This window comes from Pseudopodoces humilis, chromosome 5, assembly GCF_049639895.1.
Source record: "Pseudopodoces humilis isolate 2021_Gansu_Grassland_sample_001 chromosome 5, ASM4963989v1, whole genome shotgun sequence".
In the NCBI taxonomy this organism is placed as follows: domain Eukaryota; kingdom Metazoa; phylum Chordata; class Aves; order Passeriformes; family Paridae; genus Pseudopodoces; species Pseudopodoces humilis.
The window spans coordinates 32891590-32907229 of NC_142204.1; the positions used below are offsets into that span (position 1 = coordinate 32891590).

The window sequence follows — 15640 nt, forward strand, 5'->3', positions numbered from 1 at the left end:
ATCTTTGCTGACCTCTAAGAAATATCTTTATCATTGTGTTCTGGTTCTAGTGATCAAGGTCCACTTCAGCTGCATTTTACCTTTTAAAATTTCTTTTCCTACCTATGTGGCATCAAGTATTACCATAGAATCATAGAACCATTAAGGTTGGAAAAGACCTCCAACACCATTAAGTACAATGTTTGCCCAAACACCACCATGTCAACTAAAGCATAATACTAAGTGTCACATCCAGTCATTTTCTGAACACTTCCAGGGAAGGTGACTCCACCATCTCCCTAGGCAGCCTGTTCTAATGCTTAACTACACTTTCAACAAAAAAAATTCTTCCTGATGTCAAATGTGAACCTCCCCTGGTACTCGGGCTTGAGGCTATTTCTTCTTGTCCTGTCACTGGTTGACTGGGAGAAGAGACCAACCCTCACTTGGCTACAGCCTCCTTTTAGGGAGCTGTACAGAGCAAGATCTCCCCTAAGGTTCCTCTCCTCCTGGCTAAACAACCCCAGCTCCCTCAGACACTCTTCACAGGACTTGTACTCCTGATCCTTCCCCAGCCTTGCTGCCCTTCTCTGGGCATTCTCAGCATCTCAATGTCTTTCCTGCAGTCATGGGCCCAGAACTGGACACAGCACTCAAGGACTCAGTCTCACCAGCACCAAGTACAGGGGAACAATCCTTGCCCTGCTCCTGCTGGCCTCACCATTGCTGATCCAGGCCAGGATGCCATTGGCCTTGGCCATGTGGGCACACTCTGGCTCATCAGCTGATGTCAACCAGCATCCCCAGCTTCTTTTCCTTTGCACTGCTCTCCAGTCACTGTTTCCTAAACCTGTAGCACTGCCTGGAGTTGTTCTGATCCAAGTGCAGGACCCAGCACTTCACCTTGTAGAACCTCCTGTAATTGGCCTTGACCCGTCAATCCAGCCTGTCCAGATCCCCCTACAGAGCCTTTCTGCTCTCTAGCAGATCAAATTAGTGACATCTGCAAATTTACTGAGGGTAAATTTCAATTCTGCCCCCATCCCCATCATCAGTTAGGAGATGGAACAGGCCCAGTCCCCCTACTGAGCTCTGGGGAAGCCCACTAATCACCAGTTGCCAATGGGATGGAGCATGATTCACTACCACTCTGTGGGCCTGGCCATCCAGACAGTTTTTAATCCAGTAAAGAGTACACCTGTCCAAGTCAGCTTCTCCAGGACAATGCTGTGGGAGGAAGTATCAAAGGCTTTACCAAAGTCTAGGTAGACAACATCCACAACCTTTCCCTCCTCCACCAGGTGAGTCACCTGGTCATAAAATGAGATCAGGTTGGTCAAAGCAGGACTTGCTTTTTCTGAATCCATGCTGGCTGGGCCTGATCCACTGACACAATAACTTTTTTTGGAGATTAAAAGGTTAAACAAGTAATACACTAGTGTAGGAGAGACAAGCTTTCAGCTATCTTAAAAGAAAAATAAGTTAACTGAGAGGCTAATATAAAATCCACAGGATGAGGGAAATTCCAAGTTAAGCAAGAAACTTGGTACTATTGTGCCAAGACATTTTTAGGAAGCTAAGATTGTTATGAGTCACAGCCACTTAAGCACAGTGAGGCGCAATCATGTCTACTGTATTTAGATTTTGAATTAGAATTCCTATAGAATATTATTCACCCAGGTTAAAAGAATATTTTTGACATTATGCCAGTTTTACTTGGCTGCAAATTTTCTGGTTTCTTGCCCACACTTTTTGTATTATCTTACTGTATAGTACAAATATATAGAAGCAGACACAGCATACATTTCGTATCATTAAAATGCAGGCCACAACTTTTTTTTAACTATTTCAACAAGCATACATAATAGCAGTGGATTAGGGCATACAGGCCTTAAGGCCATTAGCTGTTGGGACTGGTCTGCTGCAATATAAGCCTTTCTTGAATCACTCCCTGTTATAAGGTTATGCTACTTTAAGTTCTCTCTCCCTTGCAATACCACAGGATTCGGTGCACTTGCTAGTATTTTCCATCTTTTTTTCTTTACTGAGAAAATATGTGGCTAGACATATGAGGTAAGATACTTCTCAGTTACTTCTACATATCTAGAGTTTAACTTTGTACTTCAGCAAGTCACTCCAGCTTTTGTGTCTAGGCAATGGAGAACTATAAGTGCTTTTACAGTGAGACTCAAGTAGCCTGTTTTTGAATTATGTTTTAAGAAGAAATTTCTTTCCATAAAACAATGCAGATGACTAACTCAGACGTGGACTTCTATAATTATCAAATGGATACCATCACTGTTGCACCAGTAGAAGGCAAATCTTTTAAATGGAAAATAAAAAGGAATAAATTTCCAGACCTGAATATATTAAGGATCACAGCTGTTCAGAGCTGTCCAGTCCAGGTTCCAACCCAGCAGACATCTTGACAATATTAAAGAGCAACTGTATAACTCTCTGAATGTAAGCTGGTTTAACACTTTGCATTTGTGAATCTCAGGTGTAAGGCAAAGGACTTTGACAGTATATGGAACAGGAAAACATACTCTGACAGCTAGTTTGTTCCAAGAAGATCCATCAATGCCTTATCATTACCTGCAAGTAATGAGATCCTTACATGGAATGATCAATAGTATATAAAAGATGTTTGGGATTATACTGCAATCTCAATATAAAAACTATAGGTTTAAGGTGAAGAGGTTACAATTTATTTGTATATAGAATCTCTAGAGTTGTTGCTTCACATTTTCTCAAAGCTTTAAGTTTTGCTTCTAAGTCAGAGGTGTAAGTAGATATAACATCAAAAATTGCTTCTTTAGACCTTACAATTTCCACTTCTAAGTGGCTGCTGGTTACTTACTTTCTGGTGGGTATGAATGTTTATCACAAACAAAATTATTTTCTTGTAGTTGGCACTTCCACTACTTTAAATTAGAAAGCTAAAAAGGAAACAGTTGCAATTGTAACACTGAAGACCTGGAAATCCAAAAGAAAGAACAGAAATTGTATTGCTAAAACTAAACCCTACAACTTTCCACATGCAGCATCACGAAATACAAGATAGATGAACATCATTTCAGTGGAGATGAAGGCAATAGGATGGTAACTTCTACGGGAGCATTAAAAGACAATGTTGACGTCTACTTATTCAGATGAATTTCAGTCTGCTCTTGAATACTAGAAGGAATAAAATCTCTCTTGTAATTCCTGCTTCAGTAGGGTTAAACTCAAAGCAATTGCAGAAGAGTGTGAACTGTCTCTCCGTAGTTACACTGAAATTGCTACAAGTAACCTAACACAGAGATCTGGGAAAGATACTCGCAGCCTAATGGATCTGGTTTCATGATCTGTAACTGGCTAGCCTCAGGATAAGGTGTATCCACTCTAATTTAAATGCTGAAAAGTCCCTCTGTTCTACCAGACTCTCAAAAAGACCCTGATTTACTTTCACCACTTTCAGAGGATGTACCTGATGGAAAACATAATTATATATGTGGAGATTCTTTCCACATAGAGAATATTTTATCAGGATCTTTTTTTTTTTAGTGTAAGATCAGAGCTTTAAGATCAATTAAATATAAAAATACTTGTTTTGATTGATAATTTCCATTATCAATTTCCATTATTAATTTCCTTACTGACCAAGGAAGGACTGACTGACAGTGTGCTGTATGAGACGGAATATTCAGCTTGATAACCTTTTTACTGAAAAGGGATGGAGTGAAATATTTTCAGTCAATTTTTTTGGTATTGGAAACTATGCTTTCTGTTCATCTAAAAAAAAAACAAAACCTGATTTTAATGACTGACAAAGAAACCCATACAGGAAAATTATATACACAGGTTATTTTTGTGTTTGATGTAAGAGTCAGAAAGACAAAAAAATTCGATATGTGGTAGTGTCAAGAGGAGAAAATTTGAAACTATAAAAACATTAGGCAAAAGTTTTTTTTAATGTACTTTTTAGCAATGTACTTTGAGAATATTCCAAGCACTACATTAAAAAGCTCAACATCCATACATCATATTGAATAATCTGAACAAACTGAACATAAACATATCCAAGGAATCCATTAGAACTACAACAAAAATGGGATAGCAAATTTGATATGCTCAATCAGACATCTATGACTGGATTAATTACTAACATAAGACAGACAGCATATGGAGAAAAGAAGATATAATCTACTAAGTTTTATTCATTGAAAAATTATACAGAGGCCAGAAAATGGAATATATATAAAAAATGTCAGCTGCACACCAGACACTTTTTTTTTTTTAATGAGGTAACATGCTAGAGCACCATGGAATGCTATGAAGAGTTCAATATAATAGCCTCTTATCCATATACTCCTTTCCACAAAGCATGGTTTGCTGATTATATGTCTTTCTGTTGCCTACCCCTTTTATTATTTTTTTAACTATAGATCATTTTATCATATTTAGTCTTACTCATGGGCATGGTATTTAGAGCAGAAAAAAATATACATAAAAAAACTTTGCCTAAAAATATCTGTAGGCTGATTCTTTCCCTTCAAAGAGGAAGACTTCTTTTGATATTTTCAACACCTAATACAGAAGAGTTTTGCAAAGTGATGCAGAAGAGTGTAACTTGTGATACCAATTAGAAGTAATAAAGGTGCATTTTCTAAAGATCATTTAGTGTTAGGTCTTACTGTCAACTAAATTAAATGTTTAAATGGTTTTTGTACTATCAGTATTTGACTAATATGTTTATTAATATATGCCAGCAACATTTCTATTAGCATATCATATTCACAATTAATGATTCTAAGAAAGGTTCATTGACATTAGAAGTACCTGAGAACCAGAACACAACTGGATGAGAAGCTGGATAAGCTTTACCTATTTCCAGAGTTACTATATAATTAAAAAAAAAATAATGATTTACTTTCATGTATATCAAACTGTTGTCTTCATGAATAGATCTTGCATAAGTCAAAATTTTTAACCTAAGATTTTCCGAAGAAGAAAATAAGAAGCACAACATGCAGAAATACAAATTCCACATCTAGAAAAAGAGATACATGAAGAGGGAGAAATAAAATTTCTGTTTTCCATAGCTGTCAAATATTCAACTTCAAAATCCAGTAGAATGGTTTTTAAAATCTAAATATGTTGATTTAAACTGAGTTTTTTTACTGAATCACACTTCACCTTTATTCAAATTAATGTTTAACGCTGTACAAGCAAAATTTTTAGAAGAGAAACACTATTTTAAGAATGGAAAAACTATATCAACATAACTATTATTTTAATTGTTGACTTACCTAAACTTTTATTACTGCATTTTTTAGGTTTCATTCTATGGGCCCTCTTCAGCATTAGCTGCGCAGTAGAAATATCCTTAAAACCCCTAAGGGAAGAAAATAACTTACTAAGTATTTCACATGTATTATGTTACACCAGCTGCATATTATTGTATAATACACTTTTCAAAAAGAATACTGGTGTGTAGTACTGATCCACAGTATGAAACTTTCTGAGTTATAGAGATAGCTGCAATTCTTATCTTAATATTACATTATTGCAACTTATTAAGATAGTTTCTCAGACACTTAAAAAAAGAATTACAATAATTTTTACTTTGGTAGAAATTATTCAAAAGTAAAACTTAAAAAAAGCAAGCAACAACAGCCAACCATACTATACCTATTCTTGGAATATCACAGTGTAAATAACATACCATTCTTCTGATATTTTCTTTTCTTTTTCAGACATAAATAAAAATTCCTTTTTTTCTTTACAGTTAGAAAGCTGTGACATTATTTCCTTCCCTGACCTGGAAACAAAGTAAAAGAGCTGTTCTGAAAAGCAAGTAAATAAAAAAAGGTCTGGAGTTACACTATTTTGCAGCCTTTGTTATTCTGCAACTTGTTTGTGCCTTTTTAAAGCACTTTTAAAGCTTGGAAATGATACAAAAAAAAAAAAAATCCATTTTAATACTCCACGAAGGTTTTATCTTGGAAAGTAATAAAATCTGCCATCAATTTGAAATGTTTACATTTCAATTACTTGAAGCATATTTCAGTTCTTTCACAGAATGCAGCTGTTTAAGAAATCTCTTTTAATCTTTATCTAGTCTTAAAGATCTCTATTTCAACATCTATTTCATAACATATATGAAAAAATAGAAGTTCTATGATTTATAGTCAAACCTAAATAAATAAAACTACACATATATATTCTTATATTCCTAATTATGAAGGTAGTCAATGAAAAAATAACAAATGAATTTAATATTTTTATATTTAGTTTATTTATTTATAATTTATTATTATATTATTTATAATAGTTTTAGAAAGTAAATACATTTTAACTCCAGTAATATCACACTAATCAAAAGTAGCAAAAGCATCAGAAAACAGCCTCTTCTTTTTTTTATTTTTTGTCAAATCCAAATGAACTAAATACCATTTAAAACAATACCATTTAACTTACCTGCTATGAAAATGGATTTTTTCTGCTGAATATGAATGTGGTCTGTTAGCACACTGCCAAACCTCTTGTGGTGTTAATGGCAAACTATTTGAATGTCCACTGGAATCTGAAGGCCTAGAAAACTTCTTAGAGAAAGAAAAGGAATGCAGCTGATTATCCCCATAAGTTTGAGTTTAAAATGTGCAGAAAAACCTGCACTAGGGTTTGCAGTTTATCACTATAACTGAAAGGAAGCTTAATGGTGATATGCTCATTCCATCACAGACATTACTTTCAACCAACTAAATAGGACAAAAAAGTGACTTTAGTTACACTTAACATCCCCAAATATAATAAATTGTATATTTATAAGACTCCTTTCTCTTAATTGTAAGAAACAAAACATTAGTAATACTATGCTTGAAAAAAGAATACAAAACCCTACAAAAACAAAAAGCCAAAACTTCAAAGTTTATCAAATATCTAGTAGACATTACAGTTCAATGACCTTTAGCTGTTTTGAAAACATTCAGCTGTTGTCATATAATGCAGATCTCAGTATTTTTAGTTTGTCAACTTGCAATTTTTAATCCATTGCCAAATGTGCAGATGAAGCACATCATCTTTTTTTCTGCTACTGTGAAGTAAAGTGTTGAAATAAATCCAAAACAAAGAAAAAAATAAGCAAATGAAAGAAAATTTAAAAGAAAAATTGCATCTGGAGATGAGGAGGAAGTCTGAGACTTCTGAAAGTAATTGTGTTTTTAAGTCACTAAATTGTCATATTAATCACCCCAGAATAGCATATCCTTAAGGAATGAATAAAGACTGAAGACTAAGTTGTTTCTGTGACATGTTACCTTTGGCCAGTGCAGCTGGTTTGAGAGCAGGAGTGTTTTTGAAGGGAAACGGGTGGAATCTAGAGTTAGCCATTCCTTCTCTAATGCAGCCTGCATGAATGAGCAAAGTCAAATAGTGCACTGATAAAATCAGCTCAGTTTTGATAACTCTTGCGAAGTCTCTTTTAAATTGTCTTACATACTTTGTGCATCTTTTCAAGTTGTATATCAGCACAGCCACCTGCAGAGCAATCACACTCAAAGCACCTTTGGAGATGCTGTATTGTTTTATTTTAAACAAATCAGATCAACAATATTTGTGGGTTGGGGAGGTCCTTTCTGGGTTTTGGTTTTGCAAAAGATGCAACCCCTGTTTCTCAAATTCCTGTGACTTTATTCAAACATTGTTAGTAAACCCAAGTTACTATAAAAGACTGATAAACCTTGAAAAAATACAGACCTAAGATATTTGAAGGCATAAAGAACATGAAGAGCTTTGTGTGCTGTTTTTAATAACTATTTTATGTCCAGATGTAGGTGCCCGATTCTGTCAAACTTGTTTCTGTTGAATTTAATTGCTTAACAATTTTCATTGAAATTTGGGGTCAAAAAAATAAATTCTATATAATGCTATATGCTTTAATTACATAGTTTTATTTCTGATGTAATGCATTAAATAGGAAATTAAAATAATGGTTGGAATGAGGAAGGGTGACAGAATTAGTTGCTAACAAGTGTCCTTAGCACTTTGAGGCAGAATTCAGTTGTCTTTCATAAAAACAAACTCTAGACTTTGCTTCCAACCCAAACTTGCTTTTCTTATAGGTCCTTGAGGTTTTTTACCACACCTTTTCAAAATATTCTGATAAATGAGAATCAAATCACTCCCACACAGTAAGTAAATACCACTGAAGAATTTGGCTTGACTTACGGGGCTCAGTCATTCAGGTTCTTCTTACTTCAATAGCAAAGAGCCTGGGGTTCAATCTTTTGAAAATGTCTACTTTAAAAGACTGGGCTTTCTTTCTCCCATTCATAAAAGATTTCGGATTGTACTCTTTACTGACCCTGAGAAATGATCCTAAGTTTGGATGCCTTAATGTGTAGTTTGTGTAAACAGGACTTTGTACAGCCTTAGACAGGTGAACAAGATCTTGCAAGACCTTTGAAATTCAGAGAGACAAAAGAATCATATTCCAGGTATTTTGAAAGGTTAGTCTAGGTACTGGTCAAAGGACTTGGTGGCTCTAAGATCGATCTTTTTGCTTCTATACTGACCAAACTTTGAAAAATAATGTTTGATTTTATTTTTATGTCTTAAGAAGGATGAATTCCTACATCTGATTGTTTTCCTGCTTCTGGAATTCCCTGTTATTTGATTACAGTATGTTTTGGGTTTCATTCCCTTATTTAATAAATCTAGAAAAATTCTATGTCCTCATTATTAACAGATAGCCACTCTTCCCCTCCTCAACATTTCAATTCATGATAAATATACAACATTATCCATTTTATCATACCCCCTCTTTTGGGTAGTTGTATATGTTAAGAAATCTATGTAAATGAACTGCAGAGGCATGCAAAAAATAAAATGTATCACATTATTTAACTTTTATAGTTATTGACAACCCACAATTTATCTCTCCTCAGTGATGTGATTACTGTTATGCTGATAACCATTGAGTGGTTGATTCACATAATTTTTATTAAAAAAAAATCCATCCCAGAAAGCAAACTGTAGTAAATCAAATCCCAAAGGTGATCAATTAAATATGTGACATTGGTACAATTTGAACATAGAAGACTGACAAGTTCATATCTCAGCAGAAATGAAGTTACAACAATTCAAGATTTACAATTGCCTGGGTGCTGTGAGCAGAATGGTCAAAAGTAAAAGCTATGAAAAAGTTACATCTGACTGAAAATTTCCTGTAAAAATAGATATTATTCCTCCTTGTGCTCTTTAAATTTACTTCTCAATTGCACTATGCAAATAATATTTTTATTTTGTCAGATGAAAATTTTTCACTTATTTTTCAGGACTGGGCATACAATCCAGTCGAAAGTTCTGGCATACACAGGTATATGAAAATAGCAAATTTTGGAAATTTTTCTTCCTTTATTTGCAAAGAATCAGTAACATGTGGGAGAGAGGTAGATTTCCACTTCTTGTACAATTTGAATGTCAATTAACTTAATTGATGTGTACAATGATGTGTCCATTATTTACCTGAGTACTTAAATGTTTTCAGTAGCAGAGAATGTTACACAAACTCTAATGTCAGATTTCAGGCCAAGTGTCCACACTGGCTAGTTGAATTTTTACCTCTCTGATGAAATAGTATGTAAAAGAAAAAAAAAAACCAAACAAAAACAATTCCCTCAAACAAACGAACAAAAAGCCAAACCAAACCAAAAATCCCCATGAGAAATAACACTCCAAAGATGTAGCAAATTTTTTGGAGCAAGAATCACTTAAAAGTATACTGATTGAATCCTTTTGCCTCATAGTTGTACCATAATCCAATTAAAGTTCTCTACTCTTAATATTTATGTTGAAACTTTTCTCACTAACATTTTCCTAGCCCAGCATTTGACATTTATTTAGTACTACCAGTGGTTTTATTTCTTTTGTAGCCTATAAAATATATTTCAGTGTCCTAAATGTTGAAAAGAAATATCAGTAAAAATATAAAAGTATGAATCAAAGGTATAAATATGCACAACAATGAAAAAAATGACAACTGATTAACCATTAAGTAAATTTTTTACTCCTATGAAGGTACAGCATATCAGAAAAATATACCACACTAATGTTTGCTTTGTCCACAAAAATAAACACATAATTGATTTTCAAACACTCCCACTACGTTTTCCCTGGACATTTTCACAGCACTAAGCTCAAGAAATCTCTGTCCACACCTTCCCTGTAAACAGCCCTAATGAAAAGTTTATGTCAGATTTACCAACACCTAAGGCTTAAAACTAGATCTGTTTGTACTAATATTGTTCACTATGATTAAAAAACAACAATCTGATGACTTACAAAGCAAATAAAATTAAGAGTTTTTGATTGTATGGTCTACACAAACAGCTAAAACAGCTATAGGGGTGGTGTATTTGTATTTATTTCTAAAGCCAAATTAAACAGTTACCTAAATACTGAGGCTTTACACATATGTGCAAATCACATACAGTTGATTTAATACATATTAGCTCATCTGAAGATATCTTTTATGCTTTTGTATGCTCTATACTTTATTTCCAGTGTTTGTTTCAAAAAAGTCTGCATTAAATAAGTCAAGTTTCACAAACACACAAAACATACATAGACCTTTTTATTTTTGGTTGCACCTATTTTTTGTTGCCCCATTTGAAACAATTTTTTAAATTTTTAAACCGAATACAATTACCCATGATAGCACTCATCAGGAAGAAGGAGGTGTGAATCTATTTGATGTTAGGGTTTTCTTACTGAATTTTAAGAATGAAACTTTCATACTACTAGCTATTTCCATTTATCCATTAGGATCAAGAACTTTTTATCCTGATTCACAACACATTTTTTATCTTTTGAGACAGTACTACTATAGGGTTCCCTCCTTTGATTTTGCAGCTCATTAACAAACATTGGAGGCTTAGGGATTTTTTTTTTTCATGGCATATTATACATATTTCATTTTGTTCCTCCTTCATTTTTCAAGTATTGACTCAATTGCTTCCTTTGCAAAATGTAATAACTATTCACATCAAGCAATGAACTTCTGCAGTTTCAGAAACATATTTCAATCCTACAGTGAGCAAAGTGAGTGAGAATGGTTCTGCTAACTTTAATTGGGTCTGAATGAGCTGCTGAGAAGTCGAGTTTAAGTGCAAATATTATTTACACAATCTAATCCTAAGCATTTTTTATATGCTCTGGATTACATTCTGGATCTAAATAATCTTTTAAAATATATCATGACTATACATGTAATTAGGGCTGCTCTGAGTCATATTTACACCATGAACAAAAGCTCTCAGGACAGTGTCAAACTTACACTCAGCTTTGAAGCACTTCTACAAGTCTCTGTCCAAACTGTGAATAATGCCATCACACATTCCCTTTCATCTCTCTGAGATCAAGGAGGATCACAAGAGCATAATAAAAACCAAACCAATTCCTGAAACTGTACTGTGGTTTGAAGCAGAGGATGCAAAAAAGCATTAACAATACAGGCTGAAAAGAAAGGCCAGCATCTGACATCTAACAACTCTGTTAAAGTCAGAGCAGATATCCATCTACATCAGTACTCTGCTCCCAGAGGAGTTCAGTAGCAGTTGCTTACAGAAAGAATGAAAAAAGCTGGACATGATGAGGACAATCATCCCTTTAATACTTTATTTAGACCTTGGAAACTGGTGATTAAGGACTTTCTGCTAAAATCTAGGGAAATATGCCTCACCCTAAAACAGTAATCTAATTCCTAATGACAAATGTAACTATATAGTCAGCATGTTTGCCATGACATCTCTATGTCAATCTACAAAGAATGCAAATCATGTATACAGCTCATAGGATGTAACTGCTGAAGCAGTGTGAATTAACTTTGAAAGGGCATCATGTTGGATGCCACGGGAGGTGAAACTACCTCAGGTTTCCAAGCGTGGTGGACCTCAGAGTCACTACCTAAGAAAACAGTGAAACTATCTTTGAAAATCAGGGAAAACTAACTCTTTATACCTCTTTACTTTCCTTTTTCATCTCTTCATTGACTCATTCAGTGTTTTGAGGACAGCAATGATTTAGTCAGAAAAAAATTACTTATTGGTATTTATGTAGTGCATTTATTTATATGCAGTTTTAAGATCAAAACAAGTAAATTACCCAACAATTTAGACAAGCAGAAGAAAGCTAACATCCAAAACACACCATGAACTAAGAGTTATGACTGGCTCCTGATCATTACAACCTAACAGGAAGAGTGGCAAGTAGAAAAGAAAAAGGATCTTCTATTAGAAACAGTATTTCCACATTAGAATTTCATAGAAATACTGTGCAGAATCCTGTGCTTTGGAAAAAGATTCACACTTCAAAAAAAAGATCCAGTTCACCTGCCTGGTTTTATCCAACATGTTTTTTCTGTACTTCTGCTCTCCTCTGTGAGGTAGGTCATTAACATCATCCAAAGGAGGAATGACCCCTTTTCAACTAGATGCTACAAAGTATCTGCCCTCTCCACATTCAAATTTGTTTTAAATAAGAATACTATGTAATTAGAATAAACAAATAAATTAATCAAAATGAAGCTTTCCATTAGTCTTCTCTATATAATACAAATTTGAATTAAGTTCTTCAGGCTGGTGATGTCCTTAATTTCTAGTATATGGTGAGCATATTTGAATAGTGCAGTTAAAGTCTTGTTCTCTGAAAAACAATAAAATGGATAAAAACAAAGACAAATGAAAGGCAGAACCTTCAACATCATTCTATGACTATTTTAAACAAGCTTACAAAAATTCTTTTGGGGCAATACATTCCTCATGAAGAACTACTTTTCCTGATGTTAAACATCCTGTAGGTTAAATACTTGCTTAGACTGGGAAGGGGTGTGGCAAGGCAGAAGCATCTTATGCTGAAGGTTAACCCTCTGATACTCACAGCCAGCCCACTGAATTGTCTTTCATCTGGCAGAAAGCTGTAACTTTCTCTCTTGGCTCCTGGCAAACATATTTCACACTGTAGATTATTTCATTTAAATATCATGCTAGTCCAGGACAACATATTTCATTTCTTTTTAAACTAAACTTATTTCTGCCAAGGCCTGAGTATTTGCTGGGAATTTCTTCTCTTAAATACTAAGTAAGTTTTAACAAATTTCTTAAGAAATCACGAATTTTTAGCTCTTATAGCTAAACAGAAGAACCAGATCACTTTTCTATGCTCTTTTGTATAATGTTGATAGACTGTGATTGAAAACTTCCTTTGAAATTAAATAACTGAATATATTTGTGTATTTAGCCTTTTCTTTCATCCAGTCCTTTGAGGAATCAGATTACTCTATAGACTAGTTTTTCTGTGGAACTCCAGTTCATGTGTAAAGCTTAGTTCAATGTTAGGAAGTTGAACATCAGTTCAGATCCAGACTTTATAAATAACTTCCAAAAGCTAAGAAAATGTCAGATACGAACACCCTCAGCTGAATCTTCTGTTAGCTGTAATATTATTCCACTTAAAGTACTACACAAATTCAGTCTAAACTCCGCCACTTTAAATCAGTATGTAAACGCATTTAACAATGTTATAAAAAAAACGTGGACAATCTTTAATTACATAGCTTAGAGGATACACATTTTACAGAAAATATATATCTGAACTTTAAGCAGTAGGAAAAATAGTCCTTTTCTCTGAGTTTGTCTTCCACTATTTTTCACATATTTTATGCGCTGAAGGTAAATTGATTAGCAGCCTAACAAAGGTTATTTTAACCTTTGGCAATGGTTCTTTTCCAACCCTGTCTTTATATAAGACAATATATGTACATTAGAAATCTGGGTACAACTGCAATCTTATGGCTGCAAAAACCAAACAGTTTCAAGCCAAAAAAGTAGTGAGAATCACATGAATTCCAGAGAAACATTGCAATGATTAATTGACCTCAAGAGATTTTATAGACTTACAAAAACTGGTTAATTATTAGAATACATTCTTGTAGGAAAATGAGAGGACAAGGAGATTTGTCCATTTCTAAGAAAGATATATTGATGATTACTGGAAAAATCACATTCTGTTAAGAAAAAAAAAATTAAGAAAATTTTATTGTACAATGTCTTCTCCAAATGTAATATTTCCTAACTTTTTACTAAGTTTGGAAAACTAGCTGTTCTCTAAAATTCAAATGCATATATATACATATATATATATATATTTTTACATTTAATACATGTACCAATGTGTTTGCGCTACACAAATGCAAATAAAATGAGAAGAATTTATTATGGAAAAGTAAACGAACAATGAAAATTTCAAGGACAATGGAAGTTTTCTTTCAAATAAAAGGTTGAATGTCTTCATACATAATGAACTCTCCAGAAGTCTGAATCTTATTGCAGTTCATGTCAGTTATTCACAACCTATATGACCAAAACTTTTCTAAAAATTAATTTTTGTCATATGTCTGATAGAGTTCAAAGGAAGCTCTGTGTCCTTTCTTTGAATACAGGATTAAAAAATACAGACTACTACAGATGGGTAAATGGTAGCCTCAACTTCAGAGCTTAGACATGATTCAAGTAAGCACCAGAAAGTTATGCCTGAAAAATCTTTTGAGATATAAACCCCCACCCATCTCAATAAACATCAAGCTCCTGGAACCTTCAAGGAACCTCTCAAAATATGTCTAAGACCCTAGATATCATCTTTCCCCATTAAAATGGCAAAAATCTTCAGGACTTCCCCTCTCTGACTCTGGCACATGACACAAATTTTTTGCTGCAATATCTCTATAAACCTTTTCCCAAGTTTTTCTACTTCCATGAAAAGAAAGAAAACTTTCAAGGGCCAATGAGTTAAAAACTTAAAAAAACAAAACAGACAAGGAACCCCTCAGCCCTACCCCTTAAATACTGGGCATTCAAAGAACTTTGAAGGAACATAACTCAAAATGTTCTACCCAGCTTAGATAATGAATACTAAAATACTATAGAAAAGAAAGCTGTGCTTCAGCTTGCAGTTTTGTCTAAAGAAGGGAAGTCATGCAGAAGCACAGGGTAATAAAAAATAGACTAGTCATAAGTTTATAGTCATTTAACCTTTAACATGTTTCAAAGTTCAGGTCACATGAAAGATTAGATTCAATTTCAAGACAACTTTTCCTTTTTGCTTAAAAGTCCCTATTTAAGAAACAAGGAAACAAAAATAAAAGGATTTTCAAGATAAAGAGCAAAGAAAGGCTAAGTTATAAACATAGTTTTAGATGGAATTTATGTTAACAAACCTCTAATTGCACTACAAAATCCTTAATTCTAAAGAGGTATGCCTAAATCATCTCTCAGCTTCACTTATACTGTCCTCCTTATATGTCTTTAGTACTGTCTCTTCTATTTGAAATAAATTATCCACAAATGAATCTACAAGTTGAAATTTGTTCATTCATACCCGTATTCTCAACACCTTAAATCTTTTGGGACATGTAATGATACTCAAGAAAGAAGCTGATTCTTTGGGATGTTTTCCTGGTTTATGAAATGATCAGTAGCTGCTCCTATATCCATATAAAAAAAAAGTTTTTAAGTGTTTTTCATGCCAAAATAATACTAGACTGAGTAGTAGGACAGCATTTACCATTTAAGATTCCTTAGCCCACTCTATTCTAAGACAACCTAGACATAAACTTAAACAG

The 15640-nt window shown here is 33.8% G+C and overlaps 1 protein-coding gene across 1 annotated transcript in view; it reads right to left on the reverse strand.

Moving 5' to 3' along the window:
* LRRIQ1 (leucine rich repeats and IQ motif containing 1) overlaps positions 1–15640 on the reverse strand; it is a 102878-nt gene that overhangs the window by 42812 nt on the left and 44426 nt on the right. The window contains exons 19-22 of the mRNA XM_088055542.1: positions 7281–7370; positions 6442–6566; positions 5687–5782; positions 5271–5356 (exon numbers count right to left, since the gene is read on the reverse strand). Coding sequence (XP_087911668.1) covers positions 5271–5356; positions 5687–5782; positions 6442–6566; positions 7281–7370 — 397 coding nt within the window. The remainder of the gene's footprint in view (positions 1–5270; positions 5357–5686; positions 5783–6441; positions 6567–7280; positions 7371–15640) is intronic.